The sequence below is a fragment of the Zootoca vivipara genome, chromosome 12 (assembly GCF_965207765.1).
Source record: "Zootoca vivipara chromosome 12, rZooViv2.hap1.1, whole genome shotgun sequence".
Classification (NCBI taxonomy): Eukaryota; Metazoa; Chordata; class Lepidosauria; order Squamata; family Lacertidae; genus Zootoca; species Zootoca vivipara.
In genome coordinates this window covers 50,378,526-50,400,209 of record NC_142595.1, presented here as the reverse complement: position 1 = coordinate 50,400,209, position 21,684 = coordinate 50,378,526, and the positions used below count along the sequence as shown (strand labels likewise).

At 48.9% G+C, this 21,684-nt stretch overlaps 1 protein-coding gene across 1 annotated transcript; it reads right to left on the bottom strand.

The window, feature by feature from the left end:
• Nucleotides 1–456: 456 nt before the first annotated feature.
• On the bottom strand, nt 457–21,270 carry SHBG (sex hormone binding globulin). Its single transcript, XM_035137077.3, has 8 exons — nt 19,518–21,270; nt 16,760–16,875; nt 15,258–15,447; nt 13,564–13,725; nt 8,804–8,972; nt 5,894–6,027; nt 4,970–5,189; nt 457–2,851 (listed from the first exon to the last, which is right to left on the bottom strand). The coding sequence occupies exons 1-8, from the start codon at nt 19,734–19,736 to the stop codon at nt 2,673–2,675; spliced, it is 1,389 nt and encodes a 462-aa protein (XP_034992968.2). The 5' UTR covers nt 19,737–21,270; the 3' UTR covers nt 457–2,672.
• Between the last annotated feature and the right edge of the window lie 414 nt (nt 21,271–21,684).

Below are 21,684 nucleotides of genomic sequence, written 5' to 3'. Positions count from 1 at the left end.
CTTCTAAAATAAGGTAACGTCCACAATAATCCAAAGTTAGAAGCCAGCACTTCGGATTATTGTGGTCTCTATCTGACTCTAAAAGACTTCTACACCAAACGCCGTATTGATATTTTGCATCAAAAGACTCTTTAATGGAACTGGAACCTGAATTATTCAATTAGATACTATTGAACTGAGAAATTTTCAGGTTGCGAATATTATTTAAACATTAAGTTTATTACAGATATTGTATGGAGTGGGGTGAATTATCTCCGGCGGCCCTCTGCGTCCTTTTTATAAAGTCACTCACCTCTCTTGGGTAGGCTAAGTTCAGTAAAAAAGCAGGAGAAATTTTGACTTGCCAGGGGCAAGTTCTCACACCCAGAAGGGACTGGGGTGTGAGATTCAGTTCAGTTTGTATTTAAAGGAGAACCTAGCTGCTCCAAAAACGCTATGCAAACAAAAACACAGCCATCCTTTGAAATCTGTATTTCTCTTTTTGAGTTTGCAATGCAGCTCTCTCTGGCCAAGCAATGTGTACAGGAGAAATAATGGGTACATGCTGTACTAAGCTAAAATGTGCATATAAATGAATATACATAAGTGTGTGTGTGTAAACATATCCCCCCAAATTGCACTAAATTAGGGGGAATTGCTTTGCAAAAATGTCTATATCAAGCAAAACAGCATTGGAAAAAAAAATGTGTCCATGAAATTAAATTTGCACCGAGATGCTGATGAATTTTCACAAGGATTTCTTTTCTTTTTAAAAATGGCAGGACCACAGTAAAAATGGGAAGCAACGAGCTTAGGACTGGGGAAAAAAAAACATGAAAGGAAGCTGACATTGCAAGATTCAGTCACCACGCTGTCCCTACACACAGCACACACGCGAAACCTCGCACAACCGGCCACAATCACAACTGAAATCTGGTCAGGCTGTTCCCAGCCACTCAGCAATCGCACAACTACGCCTCGGACTGAGGCCTCGCCTGCACTGTGCATTTAAAGCAGAATCATGCCATTTTAAAGAGTGTCCCCCAAAGGATCTTGGGAGCTGTAGTTTGTTAAGGCTGCTGAGAGTCCTTAGGTCCAGAGACTCCTCTGGGGATGGCAGGAAACCGGGAATTATGCTCACATGTGGTGGGGACGTAAATATGTACCATTTTTCCGGCAAAGGGTGTTTGAGGAGATAACAGAAATCACTGGGATTAAAGCTGGCCGAAAGTCCAGAGGTAGCATTATTATCAATTTACGACGGGGTGGAAGGTTTGCAGGCTACGAAGGACTCGCTCACAAATTTATTGACAGCTGCACAAATTATTATAGTTAGGAAGCGGAAGGGGCAAGCAGAATATAAAAAGGAAGAATGGTATAAAGAGGTGTGGGATATAGCTACGGTATGAATGATAAATTAACATGTGCCATTAAGGTAAGACGGGGAATACGCAGGAAGAATGGTTTTGAGGAGATTGTTGTTGTTTAGTCGTTTAGTCGTGTCCGACTCTTCGTGACCCCATGGACCAGAGCACGCCAGGCACTCCTGTCTTCCACTGCCTCCCGCAGTTTGGTCAGACTCATGTTCGTAGCTTCGAGAACACTGTCCAACCATCTCGTCCTCTGTCGTCCCCTTCTCCTTGTGCCCTCCATCTTTCCCAACATCAGGGTCTTTTCCAGGGAGTCTTCTCTTCTCATGAGGTGGCCAAAGTATTGGAGCCTCAGCTTCACGATCTGTCCTTCCAGTGAGCACTCGGGGCTGATTTCCTTCAGAATGGAGAGGTTTGATCTTCTTGCAGTCCATGGGACTCTCAAGAGTCTCCTCCAGCACCATAATTCAAAAGCCTCAATTCTTCGGCGATCAGCCTTCTTGATGGTCCAGCTCTCACTTCCATACATCACATCACACATGAGGAGATATGGAGGGTGTTTGCAGAATTTGTACTGCTAAAACGGAAAGGGGTCAAACCATCGCAAGAGGCGTTGACATTTTGGGAGCTTGGATAGTTACAATGGAAAGGCCTCAGGGGTGGGGTGCAGATTTTTATCCTTATTTATTTATGATGATTGCTTTGTCAAAATAAAATTGAAAAAAAGAGAAAAAAAGAGTATGTCCTCTGTTCACAGAGGAACCATTTGCAGAGTAGTTTAACCACCAGCTATGGGAATTGTAAGTCTCTGAGGGGTACAGTATAGGGTCTCCTTGGAATCGCAGAATCTTAGAGTTGGAAGGGACCCCCAAGGGTCATCTAGCCCAACCCCCTGCTAAATTATCCATGAAAGACGGCCTTACAGCTAAATTATCCATGAAAGACGGCCTTACAACCTTCATGGAGGAGAGAGCTGTCAAAGGCTCCTTGCCACAATGGCTATGCACTGCCCCCCACAGCTGGGAGGCAGCAAGGGGATAGTGACTCTCGCACTCGGATCCTGCTCGTGGGCATGGCCACCGTGAGAACAGGAAGCTGGGCTGGGCTGGGCAGGTCACCTGCACCAGCGTCCTGTCTCTCCTATTCTCGGCACCCGTGGCAAACTACATTTCCCAGGATCCCTTGGGGGAAGAAGCCGTGTCTGTTGAGAGCGGCCTGGTTATGCGTTAAATGTGCAAAGGGGGCCTTAGTGAGCCGGGGGGGCAGGAGACGGGGGTGCGATTTTGCTTGGGAGAAGGAGGGAAAGATGTGCCGAAGTTCTCCCTATGCCTCTTGATCCGCCTTGGCCTGGCCTCTGTCGGCTACGGGGCAGCTGTAGGGCCAGATTGAATTGCTCCTGGATTTCACCTCGTCAAAATCCAGGACCTGGTCTTGAACCCGGAACCCACGCAGGCAGCCCCGGAAGAAACTCCTCTCCTGGGCCAGCGGGAATTTTTCCTGTCCTGCAATGGAATAGAAAGAGAAAGAGAAATAAAAGACAGAGGACGGGAAATTTTTATTTTTTATTTAGATTAATTGATTAATTATTGGTGGAGGATAATGGACATTTTTCAGAATAGAATAGTTGAGAGATAATGATAAAATGTGTTAGAATGATTTGAGATACAAAAGGGAAATTGCTTAATTGGGATTTTAAAATGCACCCAGTTGGGGGGGGGGATTGAGGAAGTCAACAATGTTAAGTAAAAAAAAAATGTAAGAACTGTTGTTTTTCTTTTTCGTGGTTTTTTTTGTTTTTTTTGGTGATTTTATTTTTGTGAATATTGGAAAATGAATAAAAATTATTTGGGGGGAAAAAGGGAATAGAAAAAAATGGAATGGAATGGGTGGGTATCACAAGGGAGGGAAGGTGATTTGAATACACCTATAGGCAATAGCATTCACACACACCCCACAAATACCACCTTTTTTGCGCCAAATGCCATATTAATCAGCTGGTTGCCACTGCAAGAGGACACACAGTCAAAAACAGGTACAGTGGTCCCTTGGTTCTCAATCTTGATCCGTTCCAGAAGTCCGTTCCAAAACCAAAGCGTTCCAAAACCAAGGCGTGCGCTTTCCGATAGAAAGCAATGCAAAACGGATTAATCTGTTCCAGGATTTTAAAAACAACACCTAAAACAGCCATTTCATGTGAATTTTACTCGCTAACAAGACCACCGATCCATAAAATGAAAGCGGTAAACCAGTGGTTCCCAACAGGTGGGAGCTATGCCAGAGGGGTCCGCGAGCTATGCCAGAGGGGTCCGCAAGATGCTATTAGAATAAAAAATATATTAAATATATTTCGTATGATAACAGATTTTTTGTTTTGGCCGCTTCCTGCATGAGCAGAGTCTAGCGCAAAACTAGAATTAGATGAGGCAGTAGTTCTGCTGTATGCCGTTAGGTGGCGCACTACTGTTTTGCAAAGAGGCAGCGCGCGCATTCTACTAACGCTCACCTCCCCAAGATGCTTTGCGCGCGTCGGCTTCATTTGTGCGCTACTGCGCAGGTACCCTGTCTTCTCCATTCCCCTCCCTCCTCCCTGGCGCGCGCTGCCTCTTTGCAAAACAGTAGTGTTTGTAAACAAAGCGTTGTTTTTCGTGGAAGCTACAGTTCGCGTAGTTAAAAATGGACCGGTGGTTAAAAAGTGGTTCATCTCATTAAGAACTGAAAATTAAAACTAACTCTATACTGATGGAGTACTCTGTTGTAACTGTAAAAAACGTATAAATATAAAATATAAAAAGACTCTTAATTTGGCTCTCACTTTTTAATTTTAGGATTAGGAATTAATGGGGGTCCTTGTCACAATAGCGGCTCCATGAGGGGTCCTCGAGAAAATTTTGTTGGGAACCCCTGCGGTAAACAATTTACTGCAGTCACACAATCCATCAATCAGTAGCTGAACTGGGTTCCACACAGTCACAAAAACAAACAAACAAAGCAAAAACGCAAAATAAATAGCAAAAACAGAAAAACCTCAGTGTAACACTCAAAGTGGAAGTGCGGCACTCAAAACGGAGCACGTTCGGCTTCTGAAAAACGCTCGCAAACCGGAACACTCACTTCCAGGTTTGCAGTGTTTGGGTTCCAAGTTGTTTGAGTACCAAGGCGTTTGAGAACCAAGGTGCCACTGTAATGTTATTTTTAAAAATTAAGAGCCGTAAATAAAAGCATGCTGGAAAACAATGTGCGGGTTTGGACTAGAACGAAAACAGTAAAGCAGGGATCTGGGGGAGCCTTTTGCAGACCGAGGGCCACGTTTCCACCTGGGCTGCCATTCAAGGGCCACATGGCAGCGGTGGGCGGGGCCAGAGGCAAATGTGGGCGGAGCAAGGGATGTAAATTGCACCTCTGTACACAGCTTTCTCTAGCCTCCATTCCGGCAACGAAGGGGCCGAACCAGACGCATTTCTGGCCAGGTAAAAACCTCTCCCAGGAGGATGGTAAGGGGTGCAGCCTGGGGGAAGGTTCAGAGGGCCGGGTAGTGAGGTCTGGGGGCCACATCCTGGAGCTGAGATTCCCCTCCCTTTGCGGGGGACACACACACACACTTTTTAGGGGGGGACACATACCAGGCAGCCCCCCGACGACGAAGTCCCCCTTTTTCCCCAGCCAGGTGTGCTGCAGGCTTTCGAAATCCAGTTTCGGGGTGGGCTTCGAGGTCTCCGCGTTGCCCAGGCGGAGCGTGGTGTGGGACGGGGTGATGGTCAGGTGGAGGGGGGCGTTTAGGCAGCCCCCCAGAGGGAAGGGCACCTGAAGGACTGTCTTGTTCCCCAGGTGAGCCATCAGATGCTGGAGCACGAGAAGTTGGGCGAGAGAGAATGGCAAGAGGTTAGGAACCTGCCCATCCAAGAGAGATCTCTGGAACTCACAGACACATGACGGGCAGGAAATAGGTGGCTGGTGGCGAAATCTCAAGCCCCAGCTGATGTCCTGTCCCCCCCCCCGAAGGTGGGTGTTGGCTGGTACTATAACCAGAGATTCCACTCCAACGCAGGAGGGCAGACTCTCCCGTCCATCTTTGGCGAGATGCTTGGTGGGGTCAGACCGGAGCGATCGGCCCACAGCCAGCCTGGGGCCTTCCATCCATTTTGGACTACAACTCCCATCAGTCTTAGCCAGCACACCTGTGTTGCAAGGGCTGATGGGAGAATAACCACATTGGCCAGGGACCAGAGTGGCTTAATCACCCATCCCTCTTCCCAGGGAACTCTGGGAAATGTAGTTCTAACAACTCCCAGCACCCTCAAGAAACTACAGCTCCCAGAATTCTTTGGGGGGGGGGTGGAGAGAAGGAAGCCATGACAGTTCACCCTGCATCAAAACTCTTTGTTGAACATGCAGTTCACATGCGCCCAATGCTTTTGGCATTTCGTACACCCATGTTTCCATTATTTCATGGTCTCTGGGGTCCCGGTGGTGCTGTTTTGGGGGTCACGCCCCTGCCTCTTCCGTTTCCCCCCCCTCCTCAGGGGTCTACGTGGTACAGCCCTCACCGTGCGATGCAGGCTTAAGCGCAGGGGGAAAGCGGAGGTGGCCAGCAAGGGCGCTGACTGCGGGGCGGCCTCCATCCACAACTGCACAGTCAGGGACCAGTTCTGGTTGGCAGAGACGGCTCCGGTATAGAGGTCTGGAGGGTGAGGGTTGTGGGGGGGGGAGAGAGAGAGAGAGAAAGAGGGGGGGGTAAATAAGGGACAGGTTATTGAGTGTTACACAGTCCTCATTGTATCATAACTGAGAAGACAGAGAACGACTGGATCGACACAGAATTTTTTGGGAAGAAAAAATATGGAGAAATAATTATTGCACGCAGGACAAAGGGATGTAGATGTTCACTGGTGGATTAATAAATTACGGAATAGGTTAATACGAGCGGAAGTCACAAAACTTCGCAGCTGCTGAACAAGGGACTGTGATGAAGACTGGGACACAACTGGAATAAATAAGACTTTGGAAGCAGGGGGAAAAGAGAAAAGAATTGCCGAACCCGTAATCCAGCAAGCAGGAGGTCATCCGAATTATATAATTGGATACTTGATTAATTGTTATTGGATTTGGCATTACGGTTCGATGTGCATATAATGAGGTTTGTTTTGGATTTTTGTAATTGAAAGCTAATAAAGATTATTGGGGAGAGAGAGAGAGAGAGAGAGAAGAGAGAGAGAGAAGAGAGAGAGAGAGAGAGAGAGAATACGCAGCCATTCCCAAAAGGAAAAGAGGATAACGATCTTTTTAGAACTAAGGGCAGCTCCACACTACGTACATATTCAAAGCATATCAGGAGCCCAATCACAAATGCACGATTGCTAGACAGTCCCAAACGGGCCACGGCACCATGGAATTTCAGGACCTGCATAGAGGGGACTTCATGATGCCATAAGCACAGGAATAGCTTTTATCCTTGTGCCATCAAATTGTTGAATCTGTAGTTGTGGGCGGAAGGGAGGCCAGTTGGTGGTTTGGGGTCTTTTCGGTACGTTTTTTCTTTACATTGCAATGTAGTCGAAGCAAAATTCCAAGTATGGTTGATACTTGGCCAATAAATTATTCCAGGCATCCCCAGACTTCGGCCCTCCAGATGTTTTGGACTACAATTCCCATCTTCCCCGACCACTGGTCCTGTTAGGTAGGGATCATGGGAGTTGTAGGCCAAAACATCTGGAGGGCCGCAGTTTGGGGATGCCTGAATTATTCTATTCTATTCTATTCATATGCCCAAACCTGGGGGGGGAAACAATGGGTTAATCTCTACCTCTTCCTTCCTGTGGCTCCACAATCTGACCTGCGATGGGATGGGAGGCCAGGGAAGCTCTCCTCCAGGGGGCGCTCTCTGCTTGGAACGGAACTTTTGCAACTTTTAAGGATTGCTGGATTTCATCACTGTGACTGCTGGATCCCGTTAAGACTTTTAATGTGAGTAAACCTTGTGTTTTCTCGTTTGCTTAAGCAGCCTGAGAGGGATCCCGTTGTTGTGAGGGACACGTAGAAAGGAGGAAAAGCCATCCGAGCCTGTCTAGCCATCCCTGGATAGCATAGTTGTTCTAGAACAGGCATGGCTCAAATTCGGCCCTCCAGAAGTTTTGGGACTACAATTCCCATCCTCCCTGACCACTTGGTCCTGTTAACTAGGGGTGATGGGAGTTGTAGTCCCAAAACATCTGGAGGGCCAGGTTTGGCCATGCCTGTTCTAGAAGGTTACACAACTCATCCCAAATGCTTCAAAGATGGTGCTATTACTCTGCTGAAATAGGTATTTGCAATTCTCACGCAAGTGAGAAAAAGAGGAAGGATAATTGATAAATTAAATGTCCTCTCCTACTCACCTAAATCCATTCAGCATCTGACTTCCCCCAAAGAATTCTGGGAGCTGTAGTCTACCCCCATAGGGCTACAGTCTCCAGCACCCTTAGCAAGGCACAGTTCCCAGGAATGGGGGAAGAGATGTGCTTTAAATGTGCATCATCGACTACGCTTTAAATGGATAGTGTGGATCTTTCCCAAGAGTGAGGAGAGATGGGGGCCATGCAATCTCGCAGGCGTTCCCAAGTTGTTCAGGGCTTTGTACAGCGGTACCTCGGAAGTCGAACGGAGTCCGTTCCGGAAGTCCGTTCGACATCCAAAACGTTCGGAAACCAAGACACGGCTTCAGGAAGCTCCTGCAGCCAATCGGAAGCCCCCGTCGGATGTCCAAGGAACATTCGCAAACCTGAACACTCACTTCCGGGTTTGCGGCGTTCGGGAGCCAAAACGTTCGAGTCACAAGGCGTTCGTGAACCAAGGTACAGCTGTATACTCATAGGAACATGGTCTGAACTCAGTCTGGCAGCAGATCTTTGAGCACAGCTGTTAAACGCTGACAAGCATGGGCGTAGGGAGGGGGGCAGGAGGGGGCAGTTGCCCCGCCTAGAAGCAGGGCCGCTGGCCAGCCTGCCCCGCTGCCCGCCCAGTGCCGTCTCCCTTCTCCCTGGCTGGCTGTGGGGCGGGTGGAGGGAAAGCCCCAGAGCCGCGCAAAGCGGTTGCCTGGCTTTCCCTCCGCCCGCCCCACAGCCAGCAAGGGAGAAGAGAGCTTTCCTTGCCCCACTGTGGCCCCTCCCCTTGGCCCTGCCCCTTGGCCCCGCCCCTTGCCCCCCCTAATTTTCATCCTGGCTACGCCCCTGCTGACAAGGCCTCTCTCCGGTCAGCAATCGGGCTGCAGCATCCCACGCTCACAGCAGCTTCCAGATCGAGCGCGAGGGAAGCCCCAGAGCAAGGGGGCTTTGTGGCAGCCTGGCCTTAAGGCAACCGGTGTCAGGATTGCTCACGGTGGCAAGGAAGGTCTGCGGCTTTTGCTTTTCAGCTCAAGGGAACAGAGATCTAGGGTTGGAACTGGGGGAGCAAGAGACTCGGGGGTCCTGCCCAGCTGGTACCTGAGAGAGAGAAGGTGGCCAGTCCGTTCCCTGGGAAGAAACTTCCCTTGCGGATGTTGGGAAAGCAGACCTTGGCGTCTTTGTCCTCCAGGGACGTCCCTTCCATCCACTCGGTGCTCTTGTTCAGCCAATTCCATCGCCTCATGCAGCCGTCCATGGCCGGGTTGAGCTGGAAGGCCAAGGGAGCCAAGAGAGTGAAGGGCAGGGAGAGGAAAACAGAAACAGGCAGGGAGAACCAGGGGTGGAGATATAGGGTGGGGGGCACCCAGCGCGACAGCAGCGCGTGCGGAAAGGGATCCGGGAATCAGCGTGTTTTTACATGAGCAGAATGTGCCTTTTTATTTAAAATGCATCTCTGGGTTATTTGTGGGGCCTGCCTGGTGTTTTTACATGAGCAGAATGTGTGCTTTTATTTAAAACTAGCTGACCCGGCCACGCGTTGCTGTGGTTCTTTCCTGTGATTCCCCCCCCTGTCACGATCCATGACGTATCCTGCCCCTCCTCCCTCCACCCCGGCTCATCCCTGTGTTTCGGTAGGATACCCTTCCCTCTGTTGTCCCTGGGGAGTGTTGGCCCCTCCCCCCTGTATCTCCATACCTTGGCCCCCACCCTTGGAGAAGGAACTGTTAGGTTCTGGGTTCTATTTCCCAGCATGCACTTTTGTCTGAGCCCTCTGTTGTCCCTGCGGAGTGTTGGCCCCTGCCCCTGGTATCTTCCTACATTGCCCCCGCCCTTGGAGAAGGAAATGTCAGTTTCTGGGTTCCATTTCCCAGTATTTACTTTTGTCTGAGCCCTCTGTTGTCCCCTCCCCCCTGTATCTCCATACATTGGCCCCTGCGCACGCATCGTGAACATTTATATATATTTAGATTAAGGATCGGGGGTGATGATGCGCCCTGGGACCCAGAGAACTACTTTTAAAATCCTGACCAGGGGGGGTCAAATAGCGAAGCCCCATAGCCCCGTAGCAATAGACAGGCCCAGAAAGAAGGAGGGGGATCATATGGGCCACATGGCACGGGCCTCCGAATCCAAAGGGGGGCTCGGTCAGCATATTCACAATCAGTAAAATGAAAAAAGTAACAAAAGGGTTAAAAACAGGGCCACATTATCTACCTGGCCCTGCAAGGGCCTGGCAACAGAAGGTGCGTTCTGAAGCACCCGAGTTGTTCAGTTCCATAAAAAAACCAGGAAGTGGCAAGGGGAAGGTAGGGGATTGTAAATCGAGGGGGGGGGATTGGGCACTGCAAATATCTGAGGACTTAAACTGGGGAGAGAAAGTGCATGGTTGTTTTTTAAAAGACGCAGAGGCTTGCAATCAGTCGTAATATAAAGCCCTTACTTAAAATGGCCGCCGGAGCCTCGCATGAGACACAACGCCCACTAAATTATAAAGCGAAAACCCCTCGCTGTGCCCCCAAGTGCGTGTTAGGAGAAATGATGAATGACTGCCTAATGCTGCCAGGCGTTTATTAATGCAGCCGCCAGGAGAGGCTTTGGGCTTGGGCTTTGGGGGTGGAATGGCTGTTTTGGTGGTTGTTGGACAGTTGCTCCCCCCACCCTACGTCAGCCCCCATGACCTATTTGGGCTCCTCCTCCCCCACCTCCCACCCAGGGCTCCATTCGTGATTGTATTTAAAGGGCTGTAGAGCTGAGGCCTAGTCTGTAAAATGGAGCCGAGGCCTAGTCTTTAGGCTGTAAAGCAGAGGTGAGACCTTGGCTTGGGCTAGTATTTAAATGTGACCCGAGGCCTCCACCCTGTCTCTCCATTCCTTGGCCCTGGCCTGACTGTGGGTTGTCTGGTAATGGCCGCCTTGGTGGTTTCAGTTGCTTGGTTGATGACATCATTATTTTGTGGGTGTGGCATAGACTCCATGGGGAGGGAGGAGCTGAGAGAATAACGCCACTTGAGGGCGCTGTTTTACTTTGTGGAAAACCAGGTTTATGCCTGCCCAGGTGTGAAATTTGAGGGATTTTCTTTTCCAACAACGCTCGGGGAGTGGCCTGGATCATTGTGTCAAAATTTCGGGACGATCGGTCAAGCGGTTACGGAGAAAAGTTCAGCCGACACTTTCAAGATTTTTACATTTTTATATATATAGATGCATCTCTGGGTTATTTGTGGGGCATAGGAATCTGTTCATTATTTTTCTTAAAAAATATAGTCCGGCCCCCCACAAGGTCTGAGGGACAGTGGACTGGCCCTCTGCTGAAAAAGTTTGCTGACCCCTGGTCCAGGTCAAGGGAAGTCATAGTATTGCTCTACTCGGCCTTGGTCAGACCCCACCTGGAGTCCTGTGTCTAGTTTTGGGTGCAACAATTTAAGAAGGATGTTGACAAGCTGGAAGGTGTGCGGAGGAGGGTGACCAAGATGACCAGGGGTCTGGAAACCAAGCCTGATGAGGAACGGTTGAAGGAGCTGGGTATGTTTTGATTGGAGGAGACCAAGAGGAGATATGAGAGCCACCTTCAAATATCTGAGGGTGTATCACAGGCATCCCCAAACTTCGGCCCTCCAGATGTTTTGGACTACAATTCCCATCTTCCCTGACCAGCGGTCCTGTTAGCTAGGGATCATGGGAGTTGCAGGCCAAAACATCTGGAGGGCCGAAGTTTGGGGACGCCTGGTGTATCACATGGAAGATGGAGCAAGCTTGCTTTCTCCTGCTCTGGAGGGTAGGACTCGAACCCATGGCTTCAAGTTCCAAGAAAGGAGATTCTGACTAAACATCAGAATTGGAGGGGTTGGAGTAAATTACCCTTTGGCGCTTTGCTAGTAGCAATTCATTTCAAAATAAGCCCCCCTCCTCTGAGTGCCGGTTTTCTAGACTGATTTGCGCTCCTACGGTAGTTTCATGTAGTCTATTCCCCCCCCCATTTATTTGTGGGGCTGTTGTGATAGGCCATGGGTCAGCAATCTCTTTCAGCCGTGGGCCGGTCCACCGTCCCTCAGACCATATGGGGGGCCGGGCTATATTTTTTTGGGGAAATAATGAACGAATTCCTATGCCCCACAAATAACCCAGAGATGCATTTTAGATAAAAGGACACATTCTATTCATGTAAAAACACGCTGATTCCTGGACCGTCCGTGGGCCAGATTTAGAACGTGATTGGGCTGGATCCGGCCCCCGAGCCTTAGGTTTGCCTACCACAGTGATAGGCAGCAGTCTCTCACCCCCAGCTAAGTTGCTCGAGGAAATTGTGTTTTGGTTTGCACCGTAGAGATTAAGGGATGTTATTGCCGTTCCGATTTCTTCGCCTGAGGGTGCAGCTAATTCTGCTTCTGTGGAGGCAGCTGCGGCGACAGAAAGTCAAACCTCGCTTCTACTGCTTCGATGGTACGTGAGCAGATTTTTTATGACGCTTTAGTACAATTATAATGTTTAACCTTACAACTGCTGCTAAAATTGGTGGGGGGAGAGAGTGTGTATTTCCTGCTATATCTGAATGGATTGAGAAAATATGGTCCATAGTAACTTTGATTAGGGACCCAGGTGGCGCTGTGGTTAAACCACTGAGCCTAGGGCTTGCTGATCAGAAGGTCGGCGGTTCGAATCCCTGTGACGGGGTGAGCTCCCATTGCTTGGTCCCAGCTCCTGCCAACCTAGCAGTTTGAAAGCACGTCAAAGTGCAAGTAGTAGATAAATAGGAACCGCTACAGCGGGAAGGTAAACGGCGTTTCCATGTGCTGCTCTGGTTTGCCAGAAGCGGCTTTGTCATGCTGGCCACAAGACCTGGAAACTATACGCCGGCTCCTTCGGCCAATAATGCGAGATGAGCGGGCAACCCCAGAGTCGGTCACGACTGGACCTAATGGTCAGGGGTCCCTTTACCTTTACCTTTAACTTTGTTTAAGCTGATTTACTACAAAATAATACATATAAACCAGCCTCGCGGGATTATGAATCACAAAATGGTAGGGACCGCCAGGGTCACCTAGCCCAACTCCCTGCAACGCAGGAATCTTTTGCTCAGTGTGGATCTCGAACCCACAACTCCGAAAGCTCATACCAAAAACAAACTTAGTTGGTCTCTAAGGTGCTACTGGAAAGAATTTTTTTTTAAAAAAAAAATTGTTTCGACAACAACTCCGAAATGTTCCGCTGACTGAGCTATGGGAAAAGAGGTTCTTTTTGTGCTGTTTTGGAACAGCAAGTTCAAAGGTAATGTCCAACCTTTTGCTGAAACCGTATTTCCATAGCTGCCAAGTTCTCCCTTTTTTTAAGGGAAATTCCCTTATGTTGAATAGGCTTCCTTGCGAGAAAAGGGAAAACTTGGCAGCTATGTATTTCTCCATGCAATTTATCTTTGGTTTGTTTTGTTTAATAAAATCAGTAAATATTAAACTGATGGGAAAGATGTTCTTGCACATTGGACGAAGGACAGTATAGGATTCTTAGAAACCCTCCATCCATCCACCCAACATTGACTCTACCCATGCCTGTGTTCTTTCTTACCTCCGCCACCAGAGGGAGCCAGGGGCACCATCTGGGGGGTGGCCAGGGGCAGCCCCCCAATATTTTAAAGAAGCAACACCCCCCCCCAATTCCACAGCAACACTTGGCCCTGCCGAGAGGACCAGTCTCCAGATATTGCAGCCCCAACAAACCGTTCGCCTCTATGCTGCTGGAGAACGGGCATCCTGCTGCAGAAACGGTCCCCTCTGGCGCCACCTACTGTCGGCTCCTCCAGCCATACATTGTGCCAAGGAGCCCCAGCCCCTTCTAGCATACAAGGATGGGGAGAGCCTCTCTTACTGGGACAAGGAGCTCCTCCGTGGGGATCAGCAAGCCCCCGACACCAATGCGCATGTCGAAGACAGGGGCCTCGACGATGGCTTCGGAGACGTGGTCTAGTTTCAGCTGGTAATTGTTGTCCACTGCCAGCAGGACAGCATGGCCCTCATTCTTCGCCATGATCTGCCAAGCGGAACGGGGAGGCGTTAGGAACAGGAAAGGCTCAAAATCCCCCCCCCTTCCTTGTCTCTCTACTCTGGCAGGGACAAGGGCGGCGATTCAGCGGTTGATATTGCATAGGTGCGTCGGTCTGTATGCTGAGGAAGAGTGCCGGGGTTTGCTTTTTTCCTCCTCCCTCCCCACTCCTTTCCCTCTTGTGTCGTGTCTTCCGCAAGGGAGGCTTAATATGACAAACATATTGACACATATCTGAAGAAGTGTGCATGCACACGAAAGCTCGTACCAAGGACAAACTTAGTTGGCCTCTAAGGTGCTACTGGAAGGATTTTTTTTTTATTTTGTTTCGACTATGGCAGACCAACATGGCTACCTACTTGTAACTATGACAAGCAAGTTGCTGAGCTGTCGCAAACGGGTTGGTTTTTTTTTTTATCGGAGCAGATTTTCCCCCAGAAAAAGGAGATCTGAATTAAAGCAGGGTTGGGGAGAGAGATATCGACTGGAATGTCAATTATGTCATGCAGACACTACACAGAATTCGCATGTGTGCATGAAAGGCAAAGATCCCACCTCAAAAAAAACCCCAAAAAAACACGAAAGCAGCTTGAGACTGTAAGATCGAGAGCAGGGAGTGCTTTGCCACTGACATTTGTAGACATCTCCGGGATCCCCCTTTCCCCCTGGAGAGCAGAACAAAAGTGCTCTGATTTTAAGGTGAACAATGCCCTTCAATGCGCTTTTGTGTTGCTCAATTAACACAGAGGCTTTTTGAGCAGAAGCAAATAGCCAAGGGGCTGTGCTTATTGGGGTGTTTGCAAGGGGCCAAGCTGCCGTATTCAGAGTCAGGTCACTGTCTACACACTGACTGGCAGCAGATTTCCGGCGTTGGACCCGAGACCTCTCCCAGCCCTCCCTGCAGTTGTCAGGAACCGAACCTGGGACCCAGATGCTCTCACACAGAGCTACAGCCCCCCCTTCCTTTAGATCAGAGGTTCCCAAAATGGGTGGCACCCGCTGGAGGGCAGCGGGCTTAACTAGGGGATGCTAAGAGGCAAGGGGGCGGCAGGGGGCACCCAGACTTTGAAAAGCTGGCACCCCTGGATCGAGTCTATCCATTTTGCTGAATTAGTTAAATTCAACAGTTTTAAGTGGGTTTTGAACAAATGGGACGCGGGTGGAGCTGTGGTCCAAACCACTGAGCCTAGGGCTTGCCGATCAAAAGGTCGACGGTTCGAATCCCAGCGACGGGCTGAGCTCCCGTTGCTCGGTCCCTGCTCCTGCCAACCTAGCAGCTCGAAAGCATGTCAAAGTGCAAGTAGATAAATAGGGACCGCTCCGGCGGAAAGGTAAACGGCATTTCCGTGCACTGCTCTGGTTTTGCCAGAAGCGGCTTAGTCATGCTGGCCACATGACCCGGAAGCTGTCTGTGGACAAACGCCGGCTCCCTCGGCCAGTAAAGCGAGATGAGCGCTGCAACCCCATCTCCGTCTACCTAAACTTTGCATCTGTCACAAACACACACTCACACCCCGTACCCGATGCCACTGGCCGTCGTTAATGCGCCGCCCCCCGGAAACGGTGATGTTCGTCACGGTATTGTGGATCTGGATTTCGGGCTTGCCGTTGCGCAGGGCCAGGACGAACCAGTTGACTCCGGGGCTCATGTCCCCGTAGAAGATCACGCCTTCCGGGTCGAAGGTGCGGAAGTCGAAATAGGAGGTGGCGCTGGGGAGACAGAATCGGAAGCTGCTGAGATCAGCTAGGCCCCACTGCATCCCAGAATGGTAGAGTTGGATGGGACCCCTGAGGGTCATCTAGACCCTGCAATGCAGGAAGCTTTTCAATGTTTAATTATTTATTATCTTTTTATATATGTTGGAAGCTGCCCAGAGTGGCTGCGGCAACCCAGTCAGATGGGTGGGGCACAATTATTATTATTATTATTAGGGGTTCGGGAGTCATCTCAACTCCCTTGTTTTCCTGGTTTGCTTTTTTAAAAAGAAGGGTGGTAGGGTAGTTTCCAGGCAGGCAGAAATCCAACAGGCGAAGCCTCACAAACCACATGAAACTGACTCCTTCAGCATCAGATCATTGGCCCATCTCTCTAAGTATTGCCTCTTCTAGATCTAGGGAAGTAATAGTACCACTGTATTCTGCTCTGGTCAGACCTCACCTGGAGTACTGTGTCCAGTTCTGGGCACCACAGTTCAAGAAGGATACTGACAAGCTGGAACATGTCCAGAAGAGGGCAACCAAAATGGTCAAAGGCCTGGAAACGATGCTTTATGAGGAACGGCTTAGGGAGCTGGGTATGTTTAGCCCGGAGAAGAGAAGGTTAAGGGGGTGATATGATAGCCATGTTCAAATATATAAAAGGGTGTCATATAGAGGAGGGAGAAAGGTTGTTTTCTGCTGCTCCAAAGAAGCGGACACGGAGCAATGGATTCAAGTAACAAGAAAGAAGATTCCACCTAAACATTAGGAAGAACTTCCTGACAGTAAGAGCTGTTCGACAGTGGAATTTGCTACCAAGGAGTGTGGTGGAGTCTCCTTCTTTGGAGGTCTTTAAGCAGAGGCTTGACAGGCATATGTCACGAATGCTTTGATGGTGTTTCCTGCTTGGCAGGGGGTTGGAATGGATGGCCCTTGTGGTCTCTTCCAACTCTATGATTCTATGAAATCCCAGCCCTCAGGGATTGAACCTGGGACAATCAGCATGATGCTCTACCAGTTGAGCTATGGCCTGACCCCACCCCATATCAGTTCGTCTTTGTGGCAAAAGATACTGCGCCTGTTCAATTTCCGCCTGAAACCAACAGAGGCGATTTCCTGCCTCCCAGTCCCATTCCACCAGTTTTATAAATGCACTGAAAATCCAGAAACTTTCTCAGGTTCCCCCTGAAGTACCGGTATCTTACTTTTCCTTCTTTTAATAATTTCCGGTAACAAGAAATTTTCCGCACCGGGTACCACCTGACCTTGCTATGCCACTGCCCCCATGACTCTGAGGACCTCGCGGCAGGACTCAAGCGCTTACCTTGTCACCGTGCGCGGATCGATAGACAATGTGGCTGTTGGAGAGGGGTCTCCCCATCTCTGCCCAATGTTCAAAGCACCTGCCTCTCCAGGGACGGACTCGTAGCACTGGCCATACTTGGGGGGGGGGGAGGAAGAGATAATGGCTATTAACCATCATCGGCCACTAGGTGGCAGCACCAACCCGAAAAAAAAGAAACAGGGAACTGGCGAATTACCAGAACTGACAGGTAGGGGGTGCTGCTGCCGCAAATAAAGAATATACAAAGAGTTCATTGCGCGTCAAAGCCACAAGGTGGCGATGTTGCCCCATTAAAAAATTTAATACGTATTCCCCCCCCCCTTGCGTAAACTACTTTAGAAAACGAATTGTAATTAATTAATAGCAGAGCTCGTTTTCGGTGCAGCTCCCAGTGATTGTCAATTCTGCCTTTCTTTCTTGCGCTGGCGTCTCGTGGGAATGAAATCTGGATTAATTCCGCTGGGGAAGAAAAATAACTCTTGGAAGCAGAATTACGTCTTATTTGCCTTAAATAAATAAATAAATAAATAAATAAGGAGCTCCAATAGACGCCCTAATTCCATTTACCCACCCACCCGGAAGGGGGCTTCTACGCCTTTAAATTGTGAAATAGGCAGAACCTCAACATCTTTAGTCAGTAGGAAGTGGAGATGGCGGGTTTTGACCTGTTGAATTTCTGCCTGTAGCACAGCTACACTTGCCGCTCAAACAGAGGCCACTAGATGTAAGTTAATCAAAGCCCCTCCCTGCTCTGGGGAAGAGCAGCTATGCTGTATGGCTGCTATTATTATTATTTATTATTATTATTATTATTATTATTATTATTATTATTATTATTATTAAAGATTTAGTAGTTTACAAAAATAGGTGTATTGCATTTTCTACAGATCTGTTTCATTTGTTGTGAGACGTTAGTGTTGCATGTAGTATTGGGTTGGGAAGAAAAGAGAGGGAAATGGGGGAGGGACACAAGACCCAAATTATTATTATTATTATTATTATTATTATTATTATTATTATTATTCATCATCTCTCAAGAATTAAAATTAAATGGACGCCTGAATCAACACAGGCCACTTCCTGGGACCGCTGCTTCAGCCCTGATTTCCTCTTATTTTTATTATTAATTATTATTATTAATAATTATTATAACTAATAATTAATTATTATTATCATTAGCTTTAAAATTAAATTGGGAGGAAAATCTATCAGTGTCCGTCCCCCATCCCATCATTACCATCACTATTTTTTACTATTTCACCTTACTGTCTTTTCTGTTGTTGTTTTTCTTTTCTTTTCCCTTTCTGTTTTTTGTTTTTAAAACACACACACACACACACAATCGTCTCTCTCTCTCTCTCTCTCTCTCTCTCTCTCTCTCTCTCACACACACACACACAGATTAGTCAGTAACAATATATTTTTCCTTCCCCTCATTCTCTTTTTTTTATATACGCTGTTATTTTTACTTCTGTTATTTTATATAGGTAGGTAGGTAGATACCACCACTTCAACATTTTTAGTTCTTTCTTTCTTTCTTTCTTTCTTTCTTTCTTTCTTTCTTTCTTTCTTTCTTTCTTTCTTTCTTTCTTTCTTTCTTTCTTTCTCCTTCCTTCCTTCCTTCCTTTCTTTCTTCCTTCCTTCCTTCCTCTTCTCTCTTTCCTTCTCCCCCCCCCAAAAAAAAAACTGTAAGGCAATTATTATTTTAAAAAATAAAGACAGTGTGGTTGGGGGGGGTCTTCTTTTTGTTTGTTATGACGGCATGTATTTTTGTCTTTTTATATTGTGAACTGCCCAGTGAAAAGACCCTGTCAGAAAAAAATAAATATGGCAGGGACCAAGGAATTCAGTTCTTTACTTTCAAAATCTAAAATAACCTGTGAGGAATCCCCTCCCCAAACTCTCAAAACTCAGCCTGCAGCAGTAAAAAGTGGAGGGAGGTAATTTCCCATCATCCACTGCTTCTCCATTTCTGGGAGGAAACTACAAACCCCATGATGCTTTGCAAAGACAGCCTTCAGGGAAAACTTCACCTGTCGAGCTCCTGCCTGTGGTGGTTGCGAGAAGGCGCCAGGGATTTTGTGAGGGCAGGACAATCATTTTACGAAGGAGCCCCTGATATTAATTTCCTGTGTCTCCCTTCTTTAAAGAGAGCTTAATCGCCCATCCTATGAGCCGGACACTGTTTTCCCTGGACGTGGTGACCGGGCGCTGCTGTAGGCACTCTGGACATGCTCAGAGGAATCTCCAGCACGAAATGTCCCCAAGGCTGAACCCAAAGCATCAGTGGGAGATGTGGGGCTGAACGCAGCTTTCCCCGAGGCCAGTCTCCTATCGGGGAAGGCGTCCTCCACGCCCGTCAGAAGAATCCTGCAGTTCCTCCTGTGGCAGGGAGTTCCACAGTTTAACTGCATGAAAAAGGGACTTTCTTTGGCCTGTCCTGATTCTTCCAACGCTCACCTTCATCGTATATCCACAAGTTCTAGTGTTACGGGAGGGAGGGAGGAAATTCTCCAGGCCAGGCTTACTTTCAGAAACTTCCGTCACACCATCCTATGACACGGGTGGCGTTTCCCCTGGTTCTGGCGCTGCTGTGAGCCCTCTAGACGTGCTCAGAGGGCTCTCCGGCGCAAAACGCCCCGAGGCCGAATCCAAGTGCGGCTGGGATATACGGGGCCACCCCGAGACCTTCCCAACATCCCTCTCCCACGCTACCTGGCAAAGCTCCCCGACTCACCTTGGGAACGTAGCCCCCCAAGATGTTTTGGAGCCCCTCCCCGGCCACCCAAGGGGGTCCTGCGGCCACCAGGAGGACCAGGCAAGGCAAGATGGGGACCATGTCTCCGGAGGGTGTCAAGATGCAGCCGTGTCTGGTAGAGACTGCGGCTGCGAGCCGGGATATTATGCAGTGGGCAAACAGCGATGATTCTGCACTGTCAGGAAAGGTTGTTGACATAAACTCATCGGGGTCAAGGCTTGCGTGGACGCAGCAGGCCGTGGCGGGAGGGAGACGGGATTGGGGGCCCCGAAGCCTGAGCCTGGCTCTCTGGAGTCTGACGACACCGCCAGGTGTGATCCTCCATCCTCCATCCTGGTTCCAAAAATTTGCCAACCTGGACCCGTCTTCTCTGTGTGCCAGCCTCCCCGGACCACGGCGCTTCTTTCCCTTTGTTCCAAATTGCTTTATTTGAACAGACCAATAGATAGCAAAGGTAAGCCTTGTCCAAGCTTTGAAGCGAAGAGTCGGGAGGGGAGCTTTGGCCAAACCAGAAGCAAGGCCTCTCTTCCCTCTGCTTCTTCGCTCGTTCGGAGAGCGATCGGTGGCACAATAAACGCCGCAATGCCCACCGCTGCAATCTTATCATGGCAAGCAGATGCGTCGCAAGGCCTCCTCATGCAACAAAAGTGAAAGATGGGGGGGGAGCTGCTCCATTTTAGGCAAGCCTCACCCCAGGCATGACCCAAGTAGAATTGTAGAATTGTAGAGCCCCCCCCCCAGGGTTCAGCTAGCCCAACCCCTTAAATGCAGGAATCTTAAAGCTCGAACCCACGACTCCAAGATCTGATGCTCTACCAACGGAGTTATTATCATCCTCTTGCATATTTTGAGAGCAGGAGTCGTAGATCCCTCTCGTCTTCCATACGGTTTGGGGTGAGTGACAGACCCTAAGAACTCCCCTTTGAGGGGGAAATGGAGGATACCCCCGCTAGGATCAGGCAATGGATAAATCTGCACTCAGGGCGGAAGAGCCAGCTGCACAAATATAAGATGGGGGGGGGGACACCTGGCTTGCCAGTAATATATGAGAAAAGGATCTAGGGGTCTTGGTGGACCACAAGCTGAATGTGAGCCAACAGTGTGATGCAGCAGCAAAAAAAGCGAATGCTATTCTAGGCTGCGTCAACAGAAATATAGTGCTCAACTCAAGGGAGGTAACAGGACCACACTGGGAATACCGTGTCCCGTTCTGCACGCCACAATTTAAGGATGTTGACAAGCTGGGAGGTGTGCTGAGGAGGGTGACTAAGATGTTCTAGGGCAGGGGTCCCCAAACTAAGGCCCGGGGACCAGATGCGGCCCAATCGCTTTCGAAATCCGGCCCCTGGACGGTCCTGGAATCAGCATTTTTTACACGGGTAGAATGTGTCCTTTTATTTAAAACGCATCTCTGGGTTATTTGTGGGACATAGGAATTCGTTCAAATTTTTCTTCAAAATATACTCCGCCCCCCCCCACAAGGTCTGAGGGACAGTGGACCGGCCCCCTGCTGAAAAAGTTTGCTGGCCCCTGTTCTAGGGTCTGAAAACCAAGCCTGATAAGGAACGGTTGAAGGAGCTGAGTATGTTTAGCCTGGAAAGGAGGAGGCCCCAAGGAGATCTGACAGCCACCTTCAAATACAGTGGTCCCTCGACTTACGAACGTAATCCGTTCCGAATGCACATTCGTAGGTCAAAAAGTTCGGAAGTCGAAACGCGGTTTCCCATAGGGAAAAAAATATTCGGAAAAATTCGTAAGTCGAAAAAACCGCATGTAAACATTTGTAAGTCGGGGAAAAAATGCATTTAAAGTCGCCAGCATTCTGTTCGGATGTAGAAAAATTCGTAAGCGTGCGGCCATTTGTCCTGTTCGTAAGTCGAAAAACTACGGATGTCGAGTAATTCGTAAGTCGAGGGACCACTGTATCTGAAGCGCTGTCCCATGGAAGAGGGAGCGAGCTTTTTTTCTCCCGCTCTGGAGGGTAGGACTCGAACCCATGGCTTCAAGGGGCAAGAAAGGAGATTCCGACTTAACATTCGGAAGAACTTTCTGGCAGTGAGAGCTGTTCAACGGTGGAACGGACTCCCTCGGGAGTCGGTGGGCTGTCCTTCCTTGGAGGTTTTTAAGCAGAGGTTGAATGATGGAC

Coding starts and splice junctions, on each gene's coding strand:
- SHBG (XM_035137077.3), bottom strand. CDS start 19,736: ATGTCAACAACCTTTCCTGACAGTGCAGAATCATCGCTGTTTGCCCAC. Junction 13,726..15,257: donor ACGACGGCCAGTGGCATCGG/GTACGGGGTGTG, acceptor TCCGCTTGGCAG/ATCATGGCGAAGAATGAGGG. Junction 5,190..5,893: donor GCTTAAGCCTGCATCGCACG/GTGAGGGCTGTA, acceptor CTCGTGCTCCAG/CATCTGATGGCTCACCTGGG.